The sequence below is a fragment of the Marmota monax genome, unplaced genomic scaffold, assembly GCF_021218885.2.
Source record: "Marmota monax isolate L192 unplaced genomic scaffold, Marmota_monax_Labrador192_F-V1.1 WCK01_AAM20220418_F8-fsc00108, whole genome shotgun sequence".
In the NCBI taxonomy this organism is placed as follows: Eukaryota; Metazoa; Chordata; class Mammalia; order Rodentia; family Sciuridae; genus Marmota; species Marmota monax.
The window spans coordinates 6174458-6196479 of NW_026694593.1; the positions used below are offsets into that span (position 1 = coordinate 6174458).

The 22022-nt window shown below is 40.9% G+C and overlaps 1 protein-coding gene across 1 annotated transcript in view; it reads right to left on the reverse strand.

The window, feature by feature from the left end:
- Window positions 1-4395: 4395 nt before the first annotated feature.
- The window catches only part of Vps45 (vacuolar protein sorting 45 homolog), a 55565-nt gene continuing 37938 nt past the window's right edge, over window positions 4396-22022 (reverse strand). The window contains exon 15 of the mRNA XM_046421625.2: window positions 4396-5027. Within this exon, the coding sequence (XP_046277581.1) occupies window positions 4940-5027 (88 nt within the window). The 3' untranslated portion in view covers window positions 4396-4939. The remainder of the gene's footprint in view (window positions 5028-22022) is intronic.

Genomic DNA, 22022 nt, shown 5'->3' on the forward strand with positions numbered 1-22022 from the left:
GACTCTGCCTTTGTCGCTCCGGTTACACGGAAGGCCGGCCTCCCTCGCACTCGCACTCGCGCACGCCCGCGCCCGCCCCCCGGCGCCCCGCAGCCCGGCGCCCCCGCCGCCCACCCGCGCCGCCCGGCTCCATCCGCGGCCGCTGACGTTGCGGGCTCCGGATGCCGGGAAGCGCGGGGCCGCCGCGAGTGCGCTCCCGCCTTTGTTTCTGGCTCCCGAGGGCGAGGGAGCCGGCCGGGACCCCGCCGGGACCCCGCCTCGACGCCCCGGCGAGGGGGGCGCCTCCAGGACAGCCGCCCGGCCGCCGGGGCTCCGTCGCGCGGGCCGGGGGGACCCCGGAGACGCACGGGCTGGGAGACGAGATCCCCGAGACCGACTCCACCGCCCTCCCGAGCCCAAGACAAAAACGGGGAGCCCCTCCCCGGGCCCAGAGTGACCGGGCAGGTCAGGTGTCGGGGAAAAGTTTCATGCCTCCCAGGGGCCGAGCCGGCGGGGGCACGAGGGGGCCGCGGAGCTGCGCGACTCCCCAGTGACAAAGCCTCGGGCCTCTGGGGCCGCAGAGTAGCCCCAAACTGGAGGTGGGTCTTCTGAGCTCCACTTCACAGGGAGACGCTGAGACTCGGGAAGACGAGGATATCCAGACGCAGCCGCCCAAGTGCTGGCCAGAGAGCCCTGTCCCCAAAGCCATGATCCGTTATACCAGGGGACTTGGAATGTGAGCTCTAGGTGGGGCGCAGCCTTCCTGGGGGTCTGTCCCCCTGCCCGCTCTGTAACCCCAGATCCTGTCTACACTGGAGTCCAGGCCAGCTCTGTAACCCCAGATCCTGTCTACCCTGGAGTCCAGGCCAGGGAAGGGCCCAGGGCCCAGAGGATGCTCTGACGAGGGGAACCTCTGCTGACCCCTCTTGCCCGGGTCTGCCTCAGAGCCTGCAGGACACACCTTAGCAACTTCTTTCAGTTCGTGTAGACGGGAGGGGGGTGGTCGGAAAGCCACGGTGACCACTGGCTTCATCACAACTCAGTGGCCCTTATCAAGTCACTGCATTTCTTTAAGCCTCTGGTCCTCAACATATTCAATGGTGAGGGATGGACTGCCACTTCCATCGTCAAGGAAAGAGGAGTATACGAGATGACCTGGGAAAGTCCTTCGAAAATAGGAGTATGGTTCTCTGGGCTAATCACGAGATGACAGTAAGCTAATAAACACATTGCCTGGCATATGGGAGGCACACAATAACCACAAAATGAATTAAATATCCCTGGCACGGAAGAGTAGGAAAAAAAGCAAAAAATTCTTTTTCCGGAGATGTCTCAAGATAAAACGTTGGCTAAATTTGTGGATTGAGGGGCTGAGGATGTTTTTTATTTTTCTGGTATCTGTCAAATTTAAGGGGGATGCCATTTCTGTTCACAGACCCGCCTTTCCTCCTAACCCAGTGATACTCCTCTCAGTAATAACCATCCTAACTCGTTCCTTTATTTTAGCTGGATACAGAACTTGATCCTTTAAAAATACTCATCATTTCATTAAATCTTTAGTGCCACCTTGTGAGGCATATAGAAAAGTATTAATATCCTCACTTGGGAAATGAGGAGATGGCATGGCAAATCTGCCTTGCCCAAATTTACACGTTACTGGCTAAATGGATTTGAATCCAGGCTTTCTGACTCTAGTCAACTATTCAGATTTTGTGCACGCGCCTGTGTGCGTGCACCCCCCCCCCACACACACACACAAGAAAACACGTTTCTCAAACCATCTTCTCCTTCCTACTGTCTCTATTTCCCATCCGGTTTAAAAAGTGATGGAAAAAAGAATTAAAAATCCTGGCTACATGAGTAAGAGGAAGCAAAATGTACCAATATTAGGACATGGTGAAGAAATCAGCCTGCATGATTTTTTGAGGGCTTCTTAGCCAGGCAGATTGGAATGGTTTGGATTAGTAGTTTAAATAGGGGTTGGGGGTGTGGCTCAGTGGTAGAATGCTTGCCTAGCATGCACAAAGCCCCCGGTTTTATTCATCTCCAGCACTTGGAGGGAAAAAAAAAAAAGTAAAGTTCAAGTAGATTCTGGCTTATGAGAAAGAAAGAATCAATGACTTGCCCTATCTTCCTCCCTTCACAGTAGCTCTTTAAGTCAACAAATACCCGAGTCCCTTCTAAAGGCAAGGTACAGGGCTTCTTGTCACTGCATCACATAAGAGCTACAGCTTTGTGAAACATCAGGCCGAGGGACCCATAAAAAGTAACCCTCCAAAGTAATTTTCAGATTTAAGAGCAGATGCATGTGGGCTGCAGAACCTTCTCTGCCTGTCTGCTCCTTGAGATGTTACATAAATCTCTGGCTGGCGCCCTCTCTCTCTCTCTCTCTCTCTCTCATTAACCTGAACTATTGTACTGTTTCTTCCTATCACACTGCCCTTACGATCCCTCACACTCTGTCCCTGTCTCATGCCAGCCACCCCTCTTTCCACATGCCATACTCTTCCCCTGACCTGTTCTTAAAGCTGAGTTCTCTTTTACCAGGTGAACCTCATAGCACCTGATTTTAGATCTGCGGGGGACTGTTTTCCAAAAGCTTAAGAAGTTGGAATAAGCACTCTTGGGTTTCTTTACACATTTTTATAGCACTGTCTCTTCAATGAACTTGACACTACCATATACACAAACTACAAAAATAACGCTCAAGCCAATTTTTATCTCGTCTTTGGTGAAGATGAGATACTGGGAGGACTTATGATGGGGATACCTCCCTAATTATGTCCATTCTTAAGGTATCAGTGCCAGTAATCATTCAATTGAATATTTTATAGGTAACTCCACTTATGGGAAAAAGAAGACTACCAGAGGTAAAAACTTGTGATTTGCTGCCTGCAAATTTACTGAGCAAAAACTGTTAACCAAACAGTTGTTTAAAAACAAATATCATTGGGGCTGGGGATGTGGCTCAAGCGGTAGCGCGCTCGCCTGGCATGCGTGCGGCCCGGGTTCAACCCTCAGCACCACATACAAACAAAGATGTTGTGTCCGCCGAAAACTTAAAGATAAATATTAAAATTCTCTCTCTAAAAAAGAATAAATTCTTTGGCTTTTGTAAATGGGTTTTGACTAGGGTGTTTCAATCTTTGAGGGGAGGGGGTTATTAAAAGCATAAAATGTGCAATGACTGTTAAAAAAAAAAAAGCATAAAAGACCTTAATCAAAATGATGTTTTTAAAAGGGAAAATTAAGGACCAGAAATAAGGGATTCAGTTCTGTAAATGATATAAAAATGAGTCATTGTTACCAAAGAAATGCCATTTTTTTTTGAAGTGCTGTTAAAAAAACTCCTTGTGGGTAGTGTTCATTTCTAAGATTTCTAGATATTGTTAGATGAATAGCCACAATGGAAGCAAGCAAATAATGAAGAGAACGATATAAGAAGTCTGTTTTTTTTTTTTTAAATTCCAGAGTTATTTTGTCAAGAGGAAAGGAAGTACAGGTACTTCTACTTGAAGGAAGGAATTCTCCACTTTTTTTTGAAGACTATATAACTTGTAGAATGCTGCATTTAACATACTGCCTCCCCAAGTGCGAAGTGTCTTGAAAACTTACAAAAACTGAAGACTTTTTAAAAAATTATCTAAAAAACCCTTTGATCTTAGGTGTAATGTGAACAGAATCCTGATGGCTTCCCATGAGTGAATGTAAGGAAACAACGCTATGAGTTGAGGAGTGGAGAAAATGGAGAGGGACCCATCTTTCAGCTTTTCCGTTTCTTTCCCTGCACTGGAAGCATTCACACTCCCTCACACTCTCTCCCTGTCTCATGCCAGTTACTTTGCAGAGTAATCCTGTATTCCCCAACTTAGAGAAAGGAATCCATTTTATTTACCTTTATCAGTGCAGACAATGTTCTAAGTACTTCACAGGTATTATCTCATTTAACCCTTAACAATCCTAGGAGGAAGGTACCAGTATTACTCCCATACTATAAATGAGGAAACTGAGCCTCAAAAGACTAAAGGAGAGATTGAACTGTGGTGTTTTTGCTATGATGATCTGAGAGTGCCTTAATTTCCTGGCATCACCGATGCCATCACTTTCTTCTGCTTTCCTGAGAGGCAAATTGATAGCAGGAGAATTCTTGCTTTGGTGTACTTTAAATGTCCTTGGGTAGAGGCAATGCCTGCGTTGTTTGGTATAAAGTCATCTCAAGGGCTGGGGCTGTGGCTCAGTGGTAGAGCGCTCGCCTAGCATGTGTGAGGCACTGGGTTCCACCCTCAGCACCACATTAAAAAACAACAACAACAAAAAACACTAAAAAATGTTTAAAAGAAAAAAGCCATCTCAAGCCTCACTTTTTGAATTTCCATAAAGGAAGCCTAAAGAAATAAAATGAAATCACTCGTATCATTTCACAAAATGCTTTTTTTATTGTGGTCATACATGGTTTCTCAGTGCCACAGAAAGTTCCAGGGTAGGGACAAACAATTTTTGGATGGCTCTCTAAAGAAACATGGTAAGTTCTCAGAACTGAGTTGTGCAGGCATGTGGTTAACAGAAAGAAACAAAGGGTCAAGGGAAGAGAGGAAATCGAGGAAGGTGGCATGTACATACATGATTACTTTTAAACCCCCTGGGCTCTGATAACTCTTTTCCCAAGTAAGATCCCAACAAAATCCATCATAAACTGAAGTGATTGTACTATCAAATACACAAGGAATACATTTACTCGATAAAGAAACCACAAGAAAAGTAGGTTGGGAAGGGTTCGGACTTATTCTCAGCGAGCGCATCTCTGGGAGTCTTGGTGTCTGTGCTAGCAGTTCAGGAACCACAGGTACCAGGAGATGAATTCTAACAAGAGCACAAGACCCTCTCCCAGCCCTCGGGTCAGTGGGAGGCTGTGGGGGGCCAGGGGGAAGCTGTGCCGTTCTCCACGTTCTCCATCATCATCTCATCTCCTGCTTGCTGGCCTGGAAAGGACTTGAGAGCTCTCCTTGCTCCGGCTGTGCAGTCCAGAAGCCAGAATTTCCTCTAGGAAGCTGACAAGAAGACTTGAGGTTACTTAAAGGAAAAGCAAAAGTATCATCAAAAATAGAATACCTTGCTCATGACACTGAACTACATAGACAGATATGAATAGGATGCAAAAGCAGTGGTCTGATAGTTGGTGTAAAATACAAGTTATCAGTTGAGCCTTAACACATCCAAACCAGAAGGAAAGTCCCTTTGTGTTCTTCCCCAGGGTCCTCACTGTGTTTTCTAGATTAAATTTGTAACGTCTGTTAAGATTAATATTATGCTGAGTGAGGTGGCACATGCCTGTGATCCCAGTGACTCAGGAAACTGAGGCAGGAGGATTCTAAGTTCAAGGCCAGCCTTGGCAACTTGATGAGACCCTGTCTCAAAATGAATAAAAAGGACTGGGGATGTGGCTCAGTGGTAAAGCATCCCTGGGTTCAGTTGCTAGTACTCAAGTTTGAAAGTTCAGTTGCTAGTACATTAAGTTTGAAATTTCTAGATAGGAACCCAGAATTTTAAAGGGCAAGGCTCCTATATTAACTCAGGACCATGTTACATCAGCATCTTCTACCTATACTCTTGAAATTGTCTCAGAACTTTTATTGTGCCTGAGTTTCTTCCTTATTTTATCTACTCTCCAAAGACACACCAGAGTAACTTTTCTAAAATACAGATTATATCATATTGCACACTCTCACCTCTTCTTTAAAACCTTTTACTTACAGAAAAATGTATATAAAGTTTCAAGCCCTTCATACTGTAGCCTGATAATAACTAGTATTTACATTTACTGTGGCCTGATAATACATTGTATTTATTTTGTTCAGAGAACTGTTTTATACATGTATGTGTGAATATATATATACAAGAAGCCCTATGAAATAGCTGCTCCTATTATCTTTATTTGAAAAAATGAAAAAAGTTATAGAGAGGTAAAGTGACTTGCCAGTGTCACAACAGCTAGTGAGGGGCTTAGCTGGGATTCAAACCCATGGACTGGAGACGTGCCCTTCAGCATGATCTGAGTTTTAAGGCTGCCCCTCACTTGTCTAGGTCAGTGTCCCGCAGGGTAGTCCCTGCCATCCACGCCCAACAGCACTCACTCTTCCCTAAACGTGTCACAAACATTCATACCTCCATACTTTTGCTCTTACTGTGCTCTGTGTCTGAGATGTAAGTTTGCCCCTTCTCTCTCTGCCGAAATCCTTTTTAAGGCTAAGAATCAAAAATCACTTTTCCTGCAAAGCCTTCACAAACCCCCCATGCTGAACTGTCACTTGTACCACTATTATCCCTTAGTCCCAGGGCTATTTTAGTACTGTATTATTAACATGGCACCGTCTATATTCTTGTTGCCAAAATAGATCATGAACTCCTCAGGGTGGGAATACCTTTTACTCAGCTTGTTTCTCCAGGGCTTAGCAAAGGTACCCAGTAAAGATATGCTGAAGAAATGAATTAATTAAACTAGCAACCCATTGGCAAGAGAACCTTTTCTATAACACAGGGGTTATTTGGATGGTATTTATAAGTATGCTCAGGACTTTCTCAGAAGGAGACAGATCTACAGAAGACAAAGGGTTGAAAGAATGACCAGGTACTTTATTATTATTGTTTCATAGTTTCGGACCTGGAAGATTCTGGGTTTGAAGGATTTAAATTCCAAACTCCTTTGCAAAAGAAAAAAAAAATAGTTAAGTAGAGGGAAAGGAGTATGTTGAGTTTATTTACTCTCCTGAAACACAGGCCTCTCTGGGTGGCCTGGTCTGTTGGCCAGCTGGACTGGAACGCTTGGAGGTCAGAAGACAAGTGTTAGGAAACGAGGTGGTGCTGCTTTTCTGAAAGTGAACATCACAGGTCTTTGATGAGTGACTCCTAGTAAGAATGAAACAAGTGAGAAGCCCTATAGGAACTTATCAGGTGATCTGTGTTTCATTTCAACACAAAGGAAAAAATAACTTTGCTAAAATTATATTTGAAAGATCCTCCTCTGTATATCAACAAGACCCTACACTGCTGACTGCAAAAAGGAAACACTATATTTTCCAAACCTTATTTTGCTTCTTATGGCCATTGTGACTTAAAAAAAAAAAATCTATTTGGGGACTTCAGTGAGTCATTGCACAGAATGCTTAAAAGATTATAGGCAGTGAACATACTGGTAGCTAGCTGTATCCTAAATTTAGTCTATGTTTAAAAACAAAACAAAAAGAATAATTTTTCTTTCTAGATTTGTTTTAAATCAATCTCACTTAAAATGCAAACTCAAAAATCCCCATCTCCTGTGGTGCTATAATCCAATTCAATTCAGTTTAATTCAATTTAATGAATGTTTACTGAGTGTCCACTGTGAACCAGGCACTGAACTAGGAGTATGAATGAACACCTGTTACGATTCTTATCTTCAGGGCCTCTCAGTCAGAGACGGGTCCCAATCACAGCTCACCACGAGACATGGTGTCAACAGGGGTAACACCAGAGACTCACTAAGTCATCGGTGAGTTGACACTGCTGCTCTTCTTGGTTTGTACCGCGTTCAAGGGTGCGTTCCCCACTCTATAGATAGAGGAAGGTGGGTGGGAAAAACAGAATCCTCCACCCAGATTTTAAAAAGTCCTGAGTCACACATCAATAAACAAGGGTCTTCACTGTCTAAGTCTCTGGTAAAGATCTAGGGACCAACACTTACAGAATTAAAAATTTTAACAACAAATGTAATTAAGCTCATCACTATATCCCTAAACTAGCTACATAACATCACAAAATGACATATGTGTATGGTGTACATTTAAAGTATGTGCTCCTCCTTGCCCACTGTAACCTACAGACAGAAATCAGAAGTGCCGGGGCGGGAGCCATGGGGAAGGTGGGCCAGTGTGAACTGAGCTACAGGCAGATAGGACGAAGAAGTCCCGGGGTGCTACTGTCAAGAGGTGACTATAGGTGACAGTAATGCACTTTGTATTTTAAAAAGCCAGAAGAAAGGATTTTAAATGTTTCTACCATAAAGAAATGAGAAATATTTGAGAAGACAGGTATGTTTATCCTGATTTAATCACTGGAAAATATATGTATCGAAATGTCATATGATACCTCATAAATATGTATTTTGGTTTTTAGGTATCATTGAAAAATAAATTTCAAATAAAAAATTACATATTAGTTTCTTGTAACCAAGACAACAAGGGAACCTAAAATCTGAAGAATGGTATGATGGAAAAAAAAAAAAAAAAAGAACTTGTAGGGAACAGGAAAATAGAAAATGACTTTCAAAAACATGAGGAAACCTGGCAGGGCTGGGGCTCAGTGGCAGAGCGCCTACTGAGCATGGGTGAGGCCCTGGGTTCGATGCCAGCACCACATAAAAATAAACAAAATAAAGGTATTCTGTCTGTCTACATATAAATATATATATTTTTTTCTTCTTTTTTTTTTTAAATGAGAAAACCGGGGCTGGGGTGGTGGCTCAGTGGTAGAGAGTGCCTAGCATGTGTGAGGCCCTGGGTTTGATTCTCAGCACCACATATAAATAGATGAAATACAGGTCCATTGACAACTAAAAAATATTTTTTAAAAAATGAGAAAACCCCAAGATATTAGTTTAGTTTTGTTTTTTTTTTTGGTACCAGGCTTGGGGGCACTTGACCACTAAGCCACATCCACAGCTCTTTTTAGAGACAGGGTCTCACTGAGTTGCTTAGCACCTCACTTTTGCTGAGGCTGGTTCTGAACTCACAATCCTCCTGCCTCAGCCTCCCGAGCTGCTGGGATGACAGGTGTGCACCACTGCGCCTGGCTAAGATCTTAGCTTTAAGCAGAAGTAAGCTTCTAATTAAGCCACACACTTGGCTGGAGGTATTTGAGCATGGGAGTTGGTGAGGGAGACTAATAGGATGGAATTTTTAATATCTTAAAACAATGAGAGCTCCTCTTGCCTTTCCTCCCAGTTTTCAGAGACACTATTAGGTTTTCGTGTATCTTTACTCTTACACACAATATCCCTTCTGCCTCATGCTTTGTCTAGTGGAACTATGCCTCTTTAAAACACACCTCTCACATGATCTCTCCTAGGAAGCTGTCCTTGCCTGTCCTGCCTTCCCCCTAAACAGTCAGTCACCTGCTTGTTTCTCTGTATCTTACAAGGTGTGTAATTTGTCTACATGTCTACTTTTCATGTAAGCCTGTGAATTTTTGAGGGCACAAGTGATACACAAATACTGTAAAAGTTTTAACTAGCACACATAAAATCTCATGTCTTCCTTGACTCTTCTCCCCATTACTCTTTTCAAAGATAACAACAGATTTGATCAACAAATATTTTATTGAGCACATACTATGTGCCAAAAGCACTGTGCTAGAAACAAGAAAGAACATAAAAAAACCAACTCTGGACTCATGGAATTTATATTCCAATGGGGGAGTAAGAAAGATAAAAGTAATTAATGGGTAAAAAAATAGATATATAACACAGAACAGGAAGAAGGTAGAAACTACGCCACTTTAGACAAAGAAAATGAGGCACAGAAAAGTCAAGGTCTTTTATCTTACAGTACTAGACATTCCAGTTTCAGAGTTTGTTCTCCTGATGCAATGCTAGATGAAGAACATGTTATGGAGAAAAATAAAGCCCGTTGAAAGAAGAACTGGAGACACTGTCAGTGGTGTGAGGTTTTAAATTCAGTGCTCCTGGAGGGCCTCACTGATAAACGGACATTTAATCAAGACCTGCATGAGGTGGTAGAGCATTTACCTGGGGGAAGAGCACGTGCAAAGGAGCCAAGGCTTGGATGTTCACGGAGCAGAAAGGAGGCTGGTGTGGCTGGTGTGAATAGGTGTGAGGTAGCAAGGATGAGATCAGACAGACCAGAGGAGGGGATGGAGGGGAGTGTGAAGAGGAGATCGCGGAAGGCCTGCTGATGGTTGTAAGGATTTTCGATTTTTGGGTAAAACGAGGGATATCTGGAGGGTTTTCCACAAAGTGACATATCCCAGATCACATATTTTCACATGACCACTCTACTCCTATATTGAGAAGAGGTCTGGGGGGACAAGGGTGAGGCAGTATGGTAGCCAGAGGACATGAGGTTCTGGACTGATTTTGAAGGTAAGGCTCACAGGATTCACCGATGAATCAGGACCCAGATGTGAGAGAAACAGGGGAGTCAAGAAAACGCCAAGGTCTTTCACCTAAGTAACTTAAAGAGTGGAAATGCTGCGGTGGGAAGTCTGAGGGGGATGAGGTTGAGGAAGGAAGAAGATGTGTGTGTGTTTTCATCAGCCCTGGGAAGGGAACCCAGAACCTACACACGCCAGACACACACTCTAACCCTTGGCTTATATCCCAAGCCCCAGAGGTTTGTTTCTGATCTCATTAAATATGGATGCTTATAGACATTCAAGTAGAAATGACAGTAGGGGGGAGGATGGGCACAGAAGTCTGGAGTTGGGGGAAGAAGTTCAGACTAGAAACAGGGTTTCAATGGAGGTGTCGTATTTCACTTTCAGGGGGACAGCTGGCAATTTCTGGCCACATTTTTCATTGTAATAATTGGCATCTAGTGCGTAGAGGCCAGGGATATTGTTGAAAATTCTACAATGCAAAGGACATTTCCCTACAACAAAAATTATCTGGTTCAAATTATTAGAGTGTTAAGGTTAAGAAACTTTGGACTAAAAATATAAATTTGGGAGTCAGAAGTGGATAGAGAGACTTTAAAATCAGGAGACCAGATAAGACTGTCAAGGCAGCAGGTGTGGAGGTAAGAGATGGTCTAAGGCCTGCGTCCCAGAAATCCCCCCAAGTAGGGAGAACCAGCACAAGACAGAGGAATGGCCACTGAAGTAGGAAGGGCAGAACAGCGCATTTCCTGGAAGCGAGTGAAGAAGAATGTTTCAGGGGCCGAGTGTGAGGCTCAGTGGTAAGCACTGGCCCAGCATGTGTGAGGCCCTGGGTTCCATCCCCAGAACCGCGGGGGAGGGAAAAAGTAAAAAGAACTGACTAAATGTGTCAAATGCTACCCATAGGACAAGACAATGAGGAGTGAATTCACTCTGGGTTTAGCCATATGGAGGTTCCTGGGGACCATGACAAGGGCAATCTGGGGAATGAGTGGAGTGGTTTAGGAGAGCGTGGGTTGAAGAGGCTAGATGAGGGGAGGAATTAAGAGAGGAGTGCCAACATCTTGGAGTATCTTGCTGTAAAAGCCTCAGAGGGGCTGGGGCACAGCTCATGTGCAGAGCATGTGCTGACCATGCAATAAGCCCTGGGCTCAATTCCCTGCCCAAGGGTTAGGGCGAGGGAGGAGGTGAGGGAGGGGGTAAGGGAGGAGGGTGAGGGAGGAGGAGGTGAGGGAGGGGGTAAGGGAGGAGGTGAGGGAGGAGGGTAAGGGAGGAGGAGGTGAGGGAGGAGGGTGAGGGAGGAGGCGAGGGAGAGGACACCCAAGAAAGCCCTGAGAGAAAAAGGAGGCTAAAGAGAGGGTTTTAAGGAAACAGCAGCACGTTTCTATGCTTCTTGAATGACCCGATAGGGTGGTGGGGGAAGTGATTTGGAAAGAAAGGGGGGCAAGTGTGGAGTGTGCTCTGGAGGAGGTGGGCAGGAGGGACCTCGTGCCCACATTTTAGAAGGGCTGGCTTTAGCCAAGAGCATCCATCCAGCGTGACAGGTGGAAGGTGGCTAGAAGCAGTGGTGGTGGGAGCTGTGATGTTCTCCTCTATTTTTAAAATTTTTTCTTGTGGTGCTGGGGAGGAACCCAGGTCCTTGGCATGCAGGGCGAGCCCCCTACCAGCTGCGCCCCTTGTGATGCTCTTTCCTCATGGTTTCTCTTACAACTGGTGTACACCCTCAGCGTTACCGTCTTCATATAAGTAAGTACTGAACGGTTTGCTGAATGAATACATGAATAGATACAAGTTTTAAATGCGTCAAGGCCTCCCAGTACAGATGACGCCTACTATGCAAACTTTTTTTGAATACCCGATAGCAGTTGTATCGGGAGCAAAAGAGGAGGCTGGCACTCGGCATCTAGGTCTGCACACCAGGAGTCTTACACAAGGATCATCCTGCTCCTCTCTGGACATATGCTCCACCATAAAGAACTTCTGCTTTGCTTTTCTCCTCCTCCTCCTCCTCCTCCTCCTGCTCTTAGTCATGTTTTCTCAGCCCTGATTGCTCAGGGGCCCTGCGGAGATCCTGCTCACTCTTTATGTGAAGCACTTCCGGAGTACTCAGTTAGAATTAGTTATTTCTAGGTGGGACACACTTTATTTATATTCATTGACACTTCTCAAATTTTTATCAGACCTAAGAACCCCTAATAGCAGAATTTTTTGGTCTTAGAAAAAAAATTTTTGGTCTTGGAGGGGTAGACTGGATTGGCAGACCAGTTTACACCTTTCTTTGAGTTTGACTAGTGTTTTAAAAATGTATGATTTTACTATTTTTCATAAACTGACCTTTTAAATTTTGACATAAACATATTTTAAGGCACTTTCAGTTAAATTATTTAATTATCCCCCACATATCCCTCTAAAATGTAAGAAAATGGACACTCCAAAAGATGTGTCATGTTTATTTTGTGCCTTTGTGTGTCCCTAGGACTGGTAACATTCTGATTTGAGAAAAATAGATTTGTTTGATTCCCCCCACTGGCTCATGAAAGATAGGCACATCCTATTTATTTTTGTATTTTAGTTTCATCCTTGAATAGTAGCTTATAGCCACTCCATAAATAGTCTCCCCACTGCTCTCAAGTAATAATAATATTCTGTCAATACTCGTTGTTCATATTTCTTCTGTTCCTGAGAGAAGCAACAGAGATAGTAAAAAAACAAAATAAAAAACGAAGAAGTTGACTGTGGTATATCCACACAATAAAATCTTACACAACACTGAAAAATGAATGAACAAGGTTACATGCAATAATACTGACAACTCTTAGAAACAATATTTGCTGAAAAAAGTATAATATCATTTTATAAAGCTCAAAAACATAAACATGTTATTTAGAAATACATAGATAAGTGACAAAAATACAACCTTTCCCCACCAAAGCAAGGGAATTAAACACAAAATTTAGGAGAGTGCTTTCTTGTTGTGGGAAGATGAGAGATGTAACTGAAGAGGAACACATGGGTAGATCTATGTTACTGCCAATTTTCTAGTTTTCTCTTGAGTTAAGTGAACAAACAGTTCAAGGACGTTCATTATATAATTATGCCTTCTAACTCTCGTGTTATATATCTTGTTTTACAATTATCAAATGTTATATTAAAATACAATAAAAACCACAAAACCTGAGTGCTGAGCAAGATTCTTTCCTTTGGTACTAGGGATTGAACCCAGAAATGCTTTACCACTGAGCCACATCCACACACATCCTCAACACTGTTTATTTTTTATTTTGAGACAGAGTCTCACTAAGTTGTTTAGGACATTGCTAAATTGCTGAGGCTGGCCTTAAACTTGTGATCCTCCTACCTCAGCTTCTCAAATTGCTGGGATTACGGCGTGTGCCAAATGTGCCCAGCCAGAGTGAGATTCTCTTTTTTTCTTTTTTTGATTTAAAAAAAAAATTTAATTTGTGAGATTCTCTTTTTTTAAAAAATATATATATATACATATATTTAATTGCAGAATGGACACAATGCCTTTATTTAATTTATTTATCCTTTTATGTGGTGCTGAGGATGGAACCCAGGGCCTCACAGGTGCTAAGCAAACGCTCTGCCACTGAGCCACAACTCCAGCCTCAGAGTGAGGTTCTTTACTCTAGATTTCCTCAGATTCTTTAACATGCAAATGTGATTTGCAATTTTTCCAAGAAAGGGAAATAGCATTTTCTGAACTCGGTTGACTACAAAATCTTTTTTAAAATATGGAAAAACTTTATCTCTCCAAATTTTCTATAGAGTGGACCTTGGGAAACAATTAAGGTATAAAATATTTCCTTGATTATAACCAGTTCCACTGAGGTTACTTCACCTGAGATACTTTCTTCCAAAAGATGTAATTGCCTATTAAAAAATATAGCTACTCCTTCCCAAGTCCCACCTTTTTACAGGACACCTGACTTATGAAAAACAAACTAAGTAAAATAAAACAAAGGAAAAATGGAGTCCTTGACCCTATTTTTAGTTCCACAGGACAAAAGAGAACACAATGGAAGTCTACACGCATCCAGCATTGTGCATGTTTTATTCCTTAGAATACCATGTGAAGAGAAAGGAAGGAATTGCCCTCAGATCCCACGGGGTAAGAGACGGATTCTTTGGAGACAGAAATGCCTATAATATCAGTCACACAAGTCTGAAAGGAGGTTATCATCTGAGAAAGAAAAGAGCTATAGATGTGCTTTCCCACCACTGGGGACATTCAAGACCACATCGATTTGTCAGAGCAACCACAACTGCAGCAGAAGAATCATGCCTACTATTAAAAAAATAGGAAACAAAGCCCCAAAGAACCCAGCTGTAGCAGCCGTGGAGGCTGAAGACTCTTTGTAAGTCTTTAATTATAGAGGTACTGATGCTGGGGGCTTCCAAGTGGAAATTTTAAGTGAGCACAAATGGAAATGGAACCACAAGGTTTTTCTCCTCTCAGAACACGAAGGCCATGTGGCCTCTGGACTACCTCCACAGTAAGTTTTATCATTGCCTTGGTATATTTCTACTTGGAATAATAATACAATCCTGCCCCTGAATTATGTTAAAGTAAGGGTTCTTAAAATAAAGTAAACAGCACAGTTTTGGCAGAGGAATGAAGTGACCCACTATACAGAGTTAGCATGTTTGGACTTTTTCTTCCATTTTAACTTTTTATTATTTTACCCAACAAATCCTGGAAGAAATATGCAAACGCTGTATTGAATTTTACACACCACACAAAAAGGCATTTCTTACAAACTTGTGAGAGAGAATGTTTTCCTATAATATTTTCCCACAAGTCACATTCTGGTTGCAAGAAATAGGAACTCATCCAAATTAGCTCAAGCAAAAGAAAAGTGTTTATCGTATGGCATTGGAGGGGGAGCGAGGAGTGATGAGTTGGAAGACTGCTTTGGAACCAGAGAGCATCTACCCCTCTGATTCTTGTTTCATTCTTTAAGCTTCACAGTATTAATCTAGTTCATTCTTCTTTGCATCTGGGTTGAAGTAAACTGGTTTTTAGCCAACCTTTTCACATATAAATTGATGATTTAAAAATTTAAGTTTAAGAATCAGCAGCAGCTAACCTCAGTGCTGGCAAGGCATGATGTGAAAGTATAAATACACTTTTAGGTATTTAGATTATAAAGGTATAGAAGACTTTCCTGGCTGTAAATTTAGTAATTTAGCATCTTAAAAATGCTTACACCTGCTGGGAGCGGTGGCACACACCTGTAATCCCAGTGGCTTGGGAGGCTGAGACAGGAGGATTGAGAATTCAAAGCCAGCCTCAGCAACAGCAAGGTGCTAAGAATCTCTGTGAGACCCTGGTCTCTAAATAAAATATAAAATAGAGCTAGGGATGTGGCTCAGTGGTTGGGTGCCTTTGAGTTCAATCCCTGGTACCAAAATAAATAAATAAATAAATAAAATTGTGATGATAATAATCTTACTTCTTGAATCATGAAGATTAAATGAGATAATATACACAGTGAATTAAGTAGTCTGGCATATAGCATATCTTGAGTGAACAACTGGATATGTCTATAAAGATGTATATAAAGTGATGTTTATTATAGAAAAATTACAAAAATTTAATATCAAATTCTTGTTGTTGTTGTTGTTCTTCAATATATGTCCAGTCTCAAGATAGCTCTTGGAACTTGGTACACAATAAGTATTTGCTGAATGAACCAAAAACTGAGGACTGACAAATTGTGGCTTAATCCAATAGAATGTGACTCAGTCATTAGAAATGACATAGATGAGTATTTTCATTGAAAACACATGTTCGTATACTTCTTTTTATTTAAAAAGTCTAAAAGTGTATGCATTAGGATGCTGACAACATTCCCTATGATGGGATGGTGGCAATATGGATACTTTTATTATCTTCTTTTTTTTTTCCCCAGGGCCAAGGACGGAACTCAGAGCCTTGTGCTTGCTGGGCACGCACTCTGCCCACTGAGCTAAATCCCCACCTCCTATTATCTTTTTATTTTATTTTTTAAAAATATATCTTTAGTTGCTGATGGACCTTTATTTATTCATTTACTTATATGCAGTGCTGAGAATCAAGCCCAGTGCCTCACATGCTAGGCAAGCGCTCTACCACTGAGCCACAACCCCAGGCCCCCTATTATCTTTTTTGTTTTTTGCTTAGCTACATTTAATTTTTCTTCCTACAAGGATTATGTATTGATTTTGTAATGAAAAGCTATTTTTAATTTAAAAATGTTATGTACATAAATAAACTGGAATCAGGAAATATACCTAGATTTGAGTCTTCAGTTAAATTCAACTTTAAAAGAAGGATCTTATTAGATCTCATTTATGTTTATTTTCCCATTAGACATTAAGATGTTGCAGGTGTAGAACATGCCTTCATCTTTCTAACCTTGAACAGAACCTGACATGCAATCAGTATTCAATAAACGCCTGTCGGTGCAGGCAGTGCACTCCATTATGACTTCTGCAATGTTTCATACTTTGGTCATAGGAGGAAAAGAAACTCCCAAGAAAATCTTTACAAAGAAGGTAATGGTTTCAACAGTTTCAAACAGGAACTTGAAATGCCAATAAGTGAAGAAGAGAGCTCTCTGGATTCTCTTCTCTTTGAAATGCAAATTCTGTCATAGTATCCTAATTTTTCTGTAAATAATTCAGAGATCAACCAACTTGTGGTTATAGGAGAAGGTCCAAGTTTCTAGTGTTACTGGTTTAGGCAGAAATCTATAAAGTACTCTTGATAACATGAATTGGCCCCTTTCGGGCTTCAAATTTAATCAACTGTTTTCTAAGCTCTTAATTGTGTTCTCTACAAAAAAAAGATTAATATCACCGATTTACTGAAAAGTTAAATCATTATCAAGACTTAGGCATCATTTCAGATAGTCATTAAAATACCAGCTGTTACTAGTTATCAAGTTAATCACTTTTATTCAAAGAACAACATGGTCACTTAAATCTCATTCTTCATCTCTGTGTGTGTGTTAGTTACTGGGGACTAAACCCAGGGGCATAGGCTCTACCACCACACTAAAACTCCAGCCATTTTTATTTTTTATTTTGAGAGGGTCTTGGCTGTTCAGATAGTTGCCCTCCTGCCTCAACCTCCCAAGTTGCTGGGATTACAGGTGTATTACTTACAAAATAACCACATTTCATGTTCTCAGTAGCTCCATACTGCTAAGAGGCTACACCACTGGACAGCATATGTATAAAGTATAGAGGAACACTAGCACATGGTATGTTCTCAGTACATTTTAGTTCTCATTGTCATCACAACCTGTCTAGATTGCCATAGACCAGTATTCCTCAAAGTGTGTTCCTCAGAATACCAGCTGACATCGGGTTTCTGGAACATGGCATTAAATAACACTGAATCATGCAGTAAGAAAACCATTTCTTTCTTTTTTTGGGGGGCGGGGCAGGTACCAGGGATTTAATTCAGGGGCACTCAACCATTGGGCCACATCCCAGCCCTATTTAGTATTTTATTTAGAGACAGAGTCTCACTGAGTTGCTTACATCTTGCTTTTGCTGAGGCTGGCTTAGATCTTGCCAGGCTTTTGCCTCAGCCTCCTGAGCTGCTGGGATAACAGGCATGTGCCACCGTGCCTGGCAGAAAACCATTTCTTTTAAAAATTGTTTTTCCATCTTTCTGATTGTGTCAAGGAGAAAGTATCAGTTTGGTACTATGGTGCTTTGCTTTTTTACATTTTAATATTTTTATTGAGATATAATTCACAGACAATAAAATTCACTGACTTTAAGGGGTATCAACTGATGAATCTGACTAACATTCCAGTTACATCACCACTTCCTCAGTTAAGATAAAAGACATTTCTAACCAACAAAATCCAACAACCAACAAAATCCAACAAAAACAAGAGCCTTAAAGATAATGCTACCCCTCTGAATACATAATGCCAAATGTTCTCCAGAGAAGTTATACCAATTTACATTTCTACTAGCCATATTTGAGATTGCCTCACTGCAGATTTATCATAAGGAAATAATCAGGGATGGTGTCAGGGACTTCTAATATATACAATGTTTTTTGAGAATCATTTATGTGACAATGGTTAAAGACACATCCTCACAGGTGTTGCAGTGCATGCCTGGAATCCCAGTGTCTTGGGAGGCTGAGATAGGAGGATTACAAGTTGGAGGCCAGCCTGGGCAACTAACAATAATAACAACAACAACAACAACAACAAAAAAAAAAAAAAAAAAAAGGAAGAGAAAAAAAGAAAGAAGGAAAAAACTTTGGGGGTGTAGCTTAGTGACAGAGCACTCCTGGAGTCAATGCCCAGTCCTGAAAACAAACAAAAACAGTTTTATCTATTTTTTAGAACCAGAAGGAATTATTTACTTGGTGGTGGTAGGGGAATGTCTATAGGCACTATACAACTTTGCCAGTTAAAGAGAAAATAATTGAAGAGAGGATTATTAATCATTTTGCAGATTTATAGCTAATAAGGGCCTAATTGAATCTAATTCAATTTTAATTGAATATAGCGAACCTATAACGTGCAGTCATTATTACTGACCTAAAAGGGAATCTGGGAGTAAGAGGATTGCTGATTTGGGGTCATCTAGCAGGATTTACTTTTCTGTCTGTCCAAAGTCTTAAGAAGGGGCTGGGGTTGTGGCTCAGTGGTGGAGCGCTTGGGTTCAATTCTCAGCACCACAAAAACATAAATAAATAAAGGTAGTATGTCCATCTACAACTTTAAAAAAATGTAAAACAACAACAACAACAAAAAACCCCAAAACGTCTTAAGAAGTGCTAAACTGCAGGACAGGTGATTGTTCAGGTGGTACTCAGGACCTGTTGGGTAATACATTCACCTTCCTTCCTTTCCCTTTAAAATAACTAGTCTCTGGAATATCTAACCTCCTAAGGAGAAATGAAGTCTCCAGAGTCATCACAAAAATGGAGTCAGAACTTAGGTTGGTAAGTATAAGCCAATGCTATGGCTACCTGATAGACGTGTGCTAGTGTTATTAAACAAGAGCATTGTGTTTTAAAAGCCACATAGGGTCAGGAAACAAGGCATACACTTCAATACGAAGAGGAATTAGAATCAAGACTCCCACATAATGTAGAGGACCATACTAAAAAAGTAGATTTACAAAAAATCTATCTGTACAGAGAGATAACAAGGAAGTTTGAACCTAAATTGGCACTGTTTTGAACAGTGCAGGAAACCTCAAGTACTATATAGAAATCAACATAAAAATGATTCCAGACTGATAATGTTCTTGATATACCTAGCCAAAGTGAAAGGAAAACTATGCAGGAGAAATATATCTTCAACCTAGGCCTCTTGGGTCCCATAAATAAAACTCTGCTTAAAATGACTTATGGTTCAAACTAATAGAACATGTGGAAATGATTCGTTGTGAGCTAATGTTAGCAGATACAATAGTAGTATCACACCTCCAAGTACTTTAGATTATAGAGGTACTTAACTTCTGTAGGTACTCCTGTAATTTCTAAAGAAAAATTATGGGCTTTGAAAGATGATGAAGGAGTTGAAAACACAAAAAAACACAGTATTAAAAATATCAGGCAAATCTGAATAAGAAGCAAATAGAACTTATAGGTATAAAATGTAACTTTTAAATTAAAATTTAATTAAATGTAAATTAGATACAGCTAGAGAGAGTTTAACTGCATTGGAATACTGATCTGAAAAAATTACACAGAAGGCAGCAAATAGAAAAAACAGATAGGTGATATAAATGAAAGGTTAAGAAGCCCGAAGAACAGATGAATGTCCAACATATATCTCATAAGAGGTTCTAGAAGGAGAGAGAAGAGGAAATGAAAGAGTGGCGATACTCAAAGAAATGTGACTGGAAAACTTCCAAAAATATGCCAAACACAAATTTTCATATCAAGTAACATAAATAAAAATATATAAACATTTAGATACAGAATATTAAAGCCAAAACATTAAAGACTAATATTAAAAATGAATCATAGATGATTACCTACAAAAGGAAAATAATGATAATGAGAGCAAACTTCTTAATGGCAACAGTTAATAGTCCATTTTCATCTTGATTTTAAGTGCTGAGAGAAAACTATCAACCTAGAATTCTAAACTTAGCTAAACTAAGACATTTTCCGACAAAAATGCCAGGTTGACCAGTAGCTGAAAGAATTACTACAGGATATTCTTTAGTAAGAAGAAAACTGAATGAAAGAGTCAGGATGAAACAAACAAACCGAGGAAAATGGGTGGCAAATCTATTTGTGAGAAAAGTTTGAGATAGATTAATTTAACCTCTATGGCGGTTGAGGATGTAACTCAGTGGTAGAGTGCTTGCCTAGGTTGATCCACAGCACAGGAGGGAAAAATTTGGTGTCTATTTCTCTATTTCTTTATTCAACAAGTAAACAAGTATCTTTTTTGGGGGGGAGGGTACTGAGGATTAAACCCAGGGGTGCCACTGAGCTAAATCCCTAACCCCATCCCCCAACCTTTTTTATTTTTTTGTTTTGAGACAGGATCTTACTAAGTTGCTTGCTAGGCTGCTGAAACTGGCCTCAAACGTGCAATTCTTTTGCCTCAGCCTCCCAAGTTGCTGGGATTACAGGTGTGCGCCACCATGCCTGGCAACAAATATGTTTTTTTTTTTTAATATTTATTTTTTAGTTTTTGGCAGACACAACATCTCTGTTTGTATGTGGTGCTGAGGATCGAACCCAGGCCGCACGCATGCCAGGCAAGAGCGCTACCACTTGAGCCACATCCCCAGCCCCAACAAATATGTTTTAAGGACAAATAAAAGTAATCTATGGTGACAGAGGTCTTAATATTGATTACTTTGTGGGGAGTTAAGACATGGAGTGGGCAAAAGAGGTGATTTTGAGGGTGCTGGCAGTGGCTATACTGAATTATTTGTTTTGTGATATTTTATTGAGATGTCTTATCATTTATATATTTTTCTATATTTAATACATGTATGTGGTATCACATTAAGATATCTGACTTTGTCCCTCATTCTTGATACATAGCTCCTAAAACCCTTGAAACTTGCTGAGGGGTGATAAGAGTGTCTTTTATACCAATGAGGCCATCCTTGAAGGATGCCTACATATTTCAGGATAGGGGACTGGTCACTAGAAAGACCAAGTCTTGATCTAAAGCTCAGAACTTTCAGCCCACCCTTTAACCTTTAGGGAGGAGAAAATGACTAGAGATTGAGTTAATCCCAGATGGCCAATAGTTTAATCAATCATAATTTAATCCATTGACACAAATAATGAAACCTGTTTAAATTCCCCTAAATGATTAGGTTGGAAGATCTTCCAGCCTGGTAGGGTACTGGGAGGGTGGTGTGCTTGGAGCAGACCTGGAAAATCCCTCTCGCCACTGTACTTTGCCCTGTGCATCTCTTCCATTTGGCTGTTTTTTGAGTTGTGTCCTTCCTAATAACTTGGCAATGCAAGTAAAGCAAGTAAAGTTCTGTGAGCTCTTCTAATAAATTCTCAAACTTGGAGAAGTGGTCATGAGAATCCTGAATTTATAGGTGGTCAGACAGAGTATGGGTGGTCTGGGACTTGTGACTGGCATTTGAAGGACCGACAGTCTTGTGGAAATGAGTCTCTTTAATTCGTGAGATCTGATGCTAACTCCAGTTAGTGTTAGAATTGAATTGTTCAGCATCCAGTTGGTATCGAGAGAAATGGAGAAGTAGTGTTAGAGAAGATGCCAGGTATTTGATAGTCAGGAGCACTATCTTGAGACAAGATCTTCAGTTTGTCTTTGTAGTCTTCTTACTAAATACTTATTAAATAATGTACTTAATGACAAAAATACAATAATAGTTCAATAAAATAGTTCTTTCAAAGT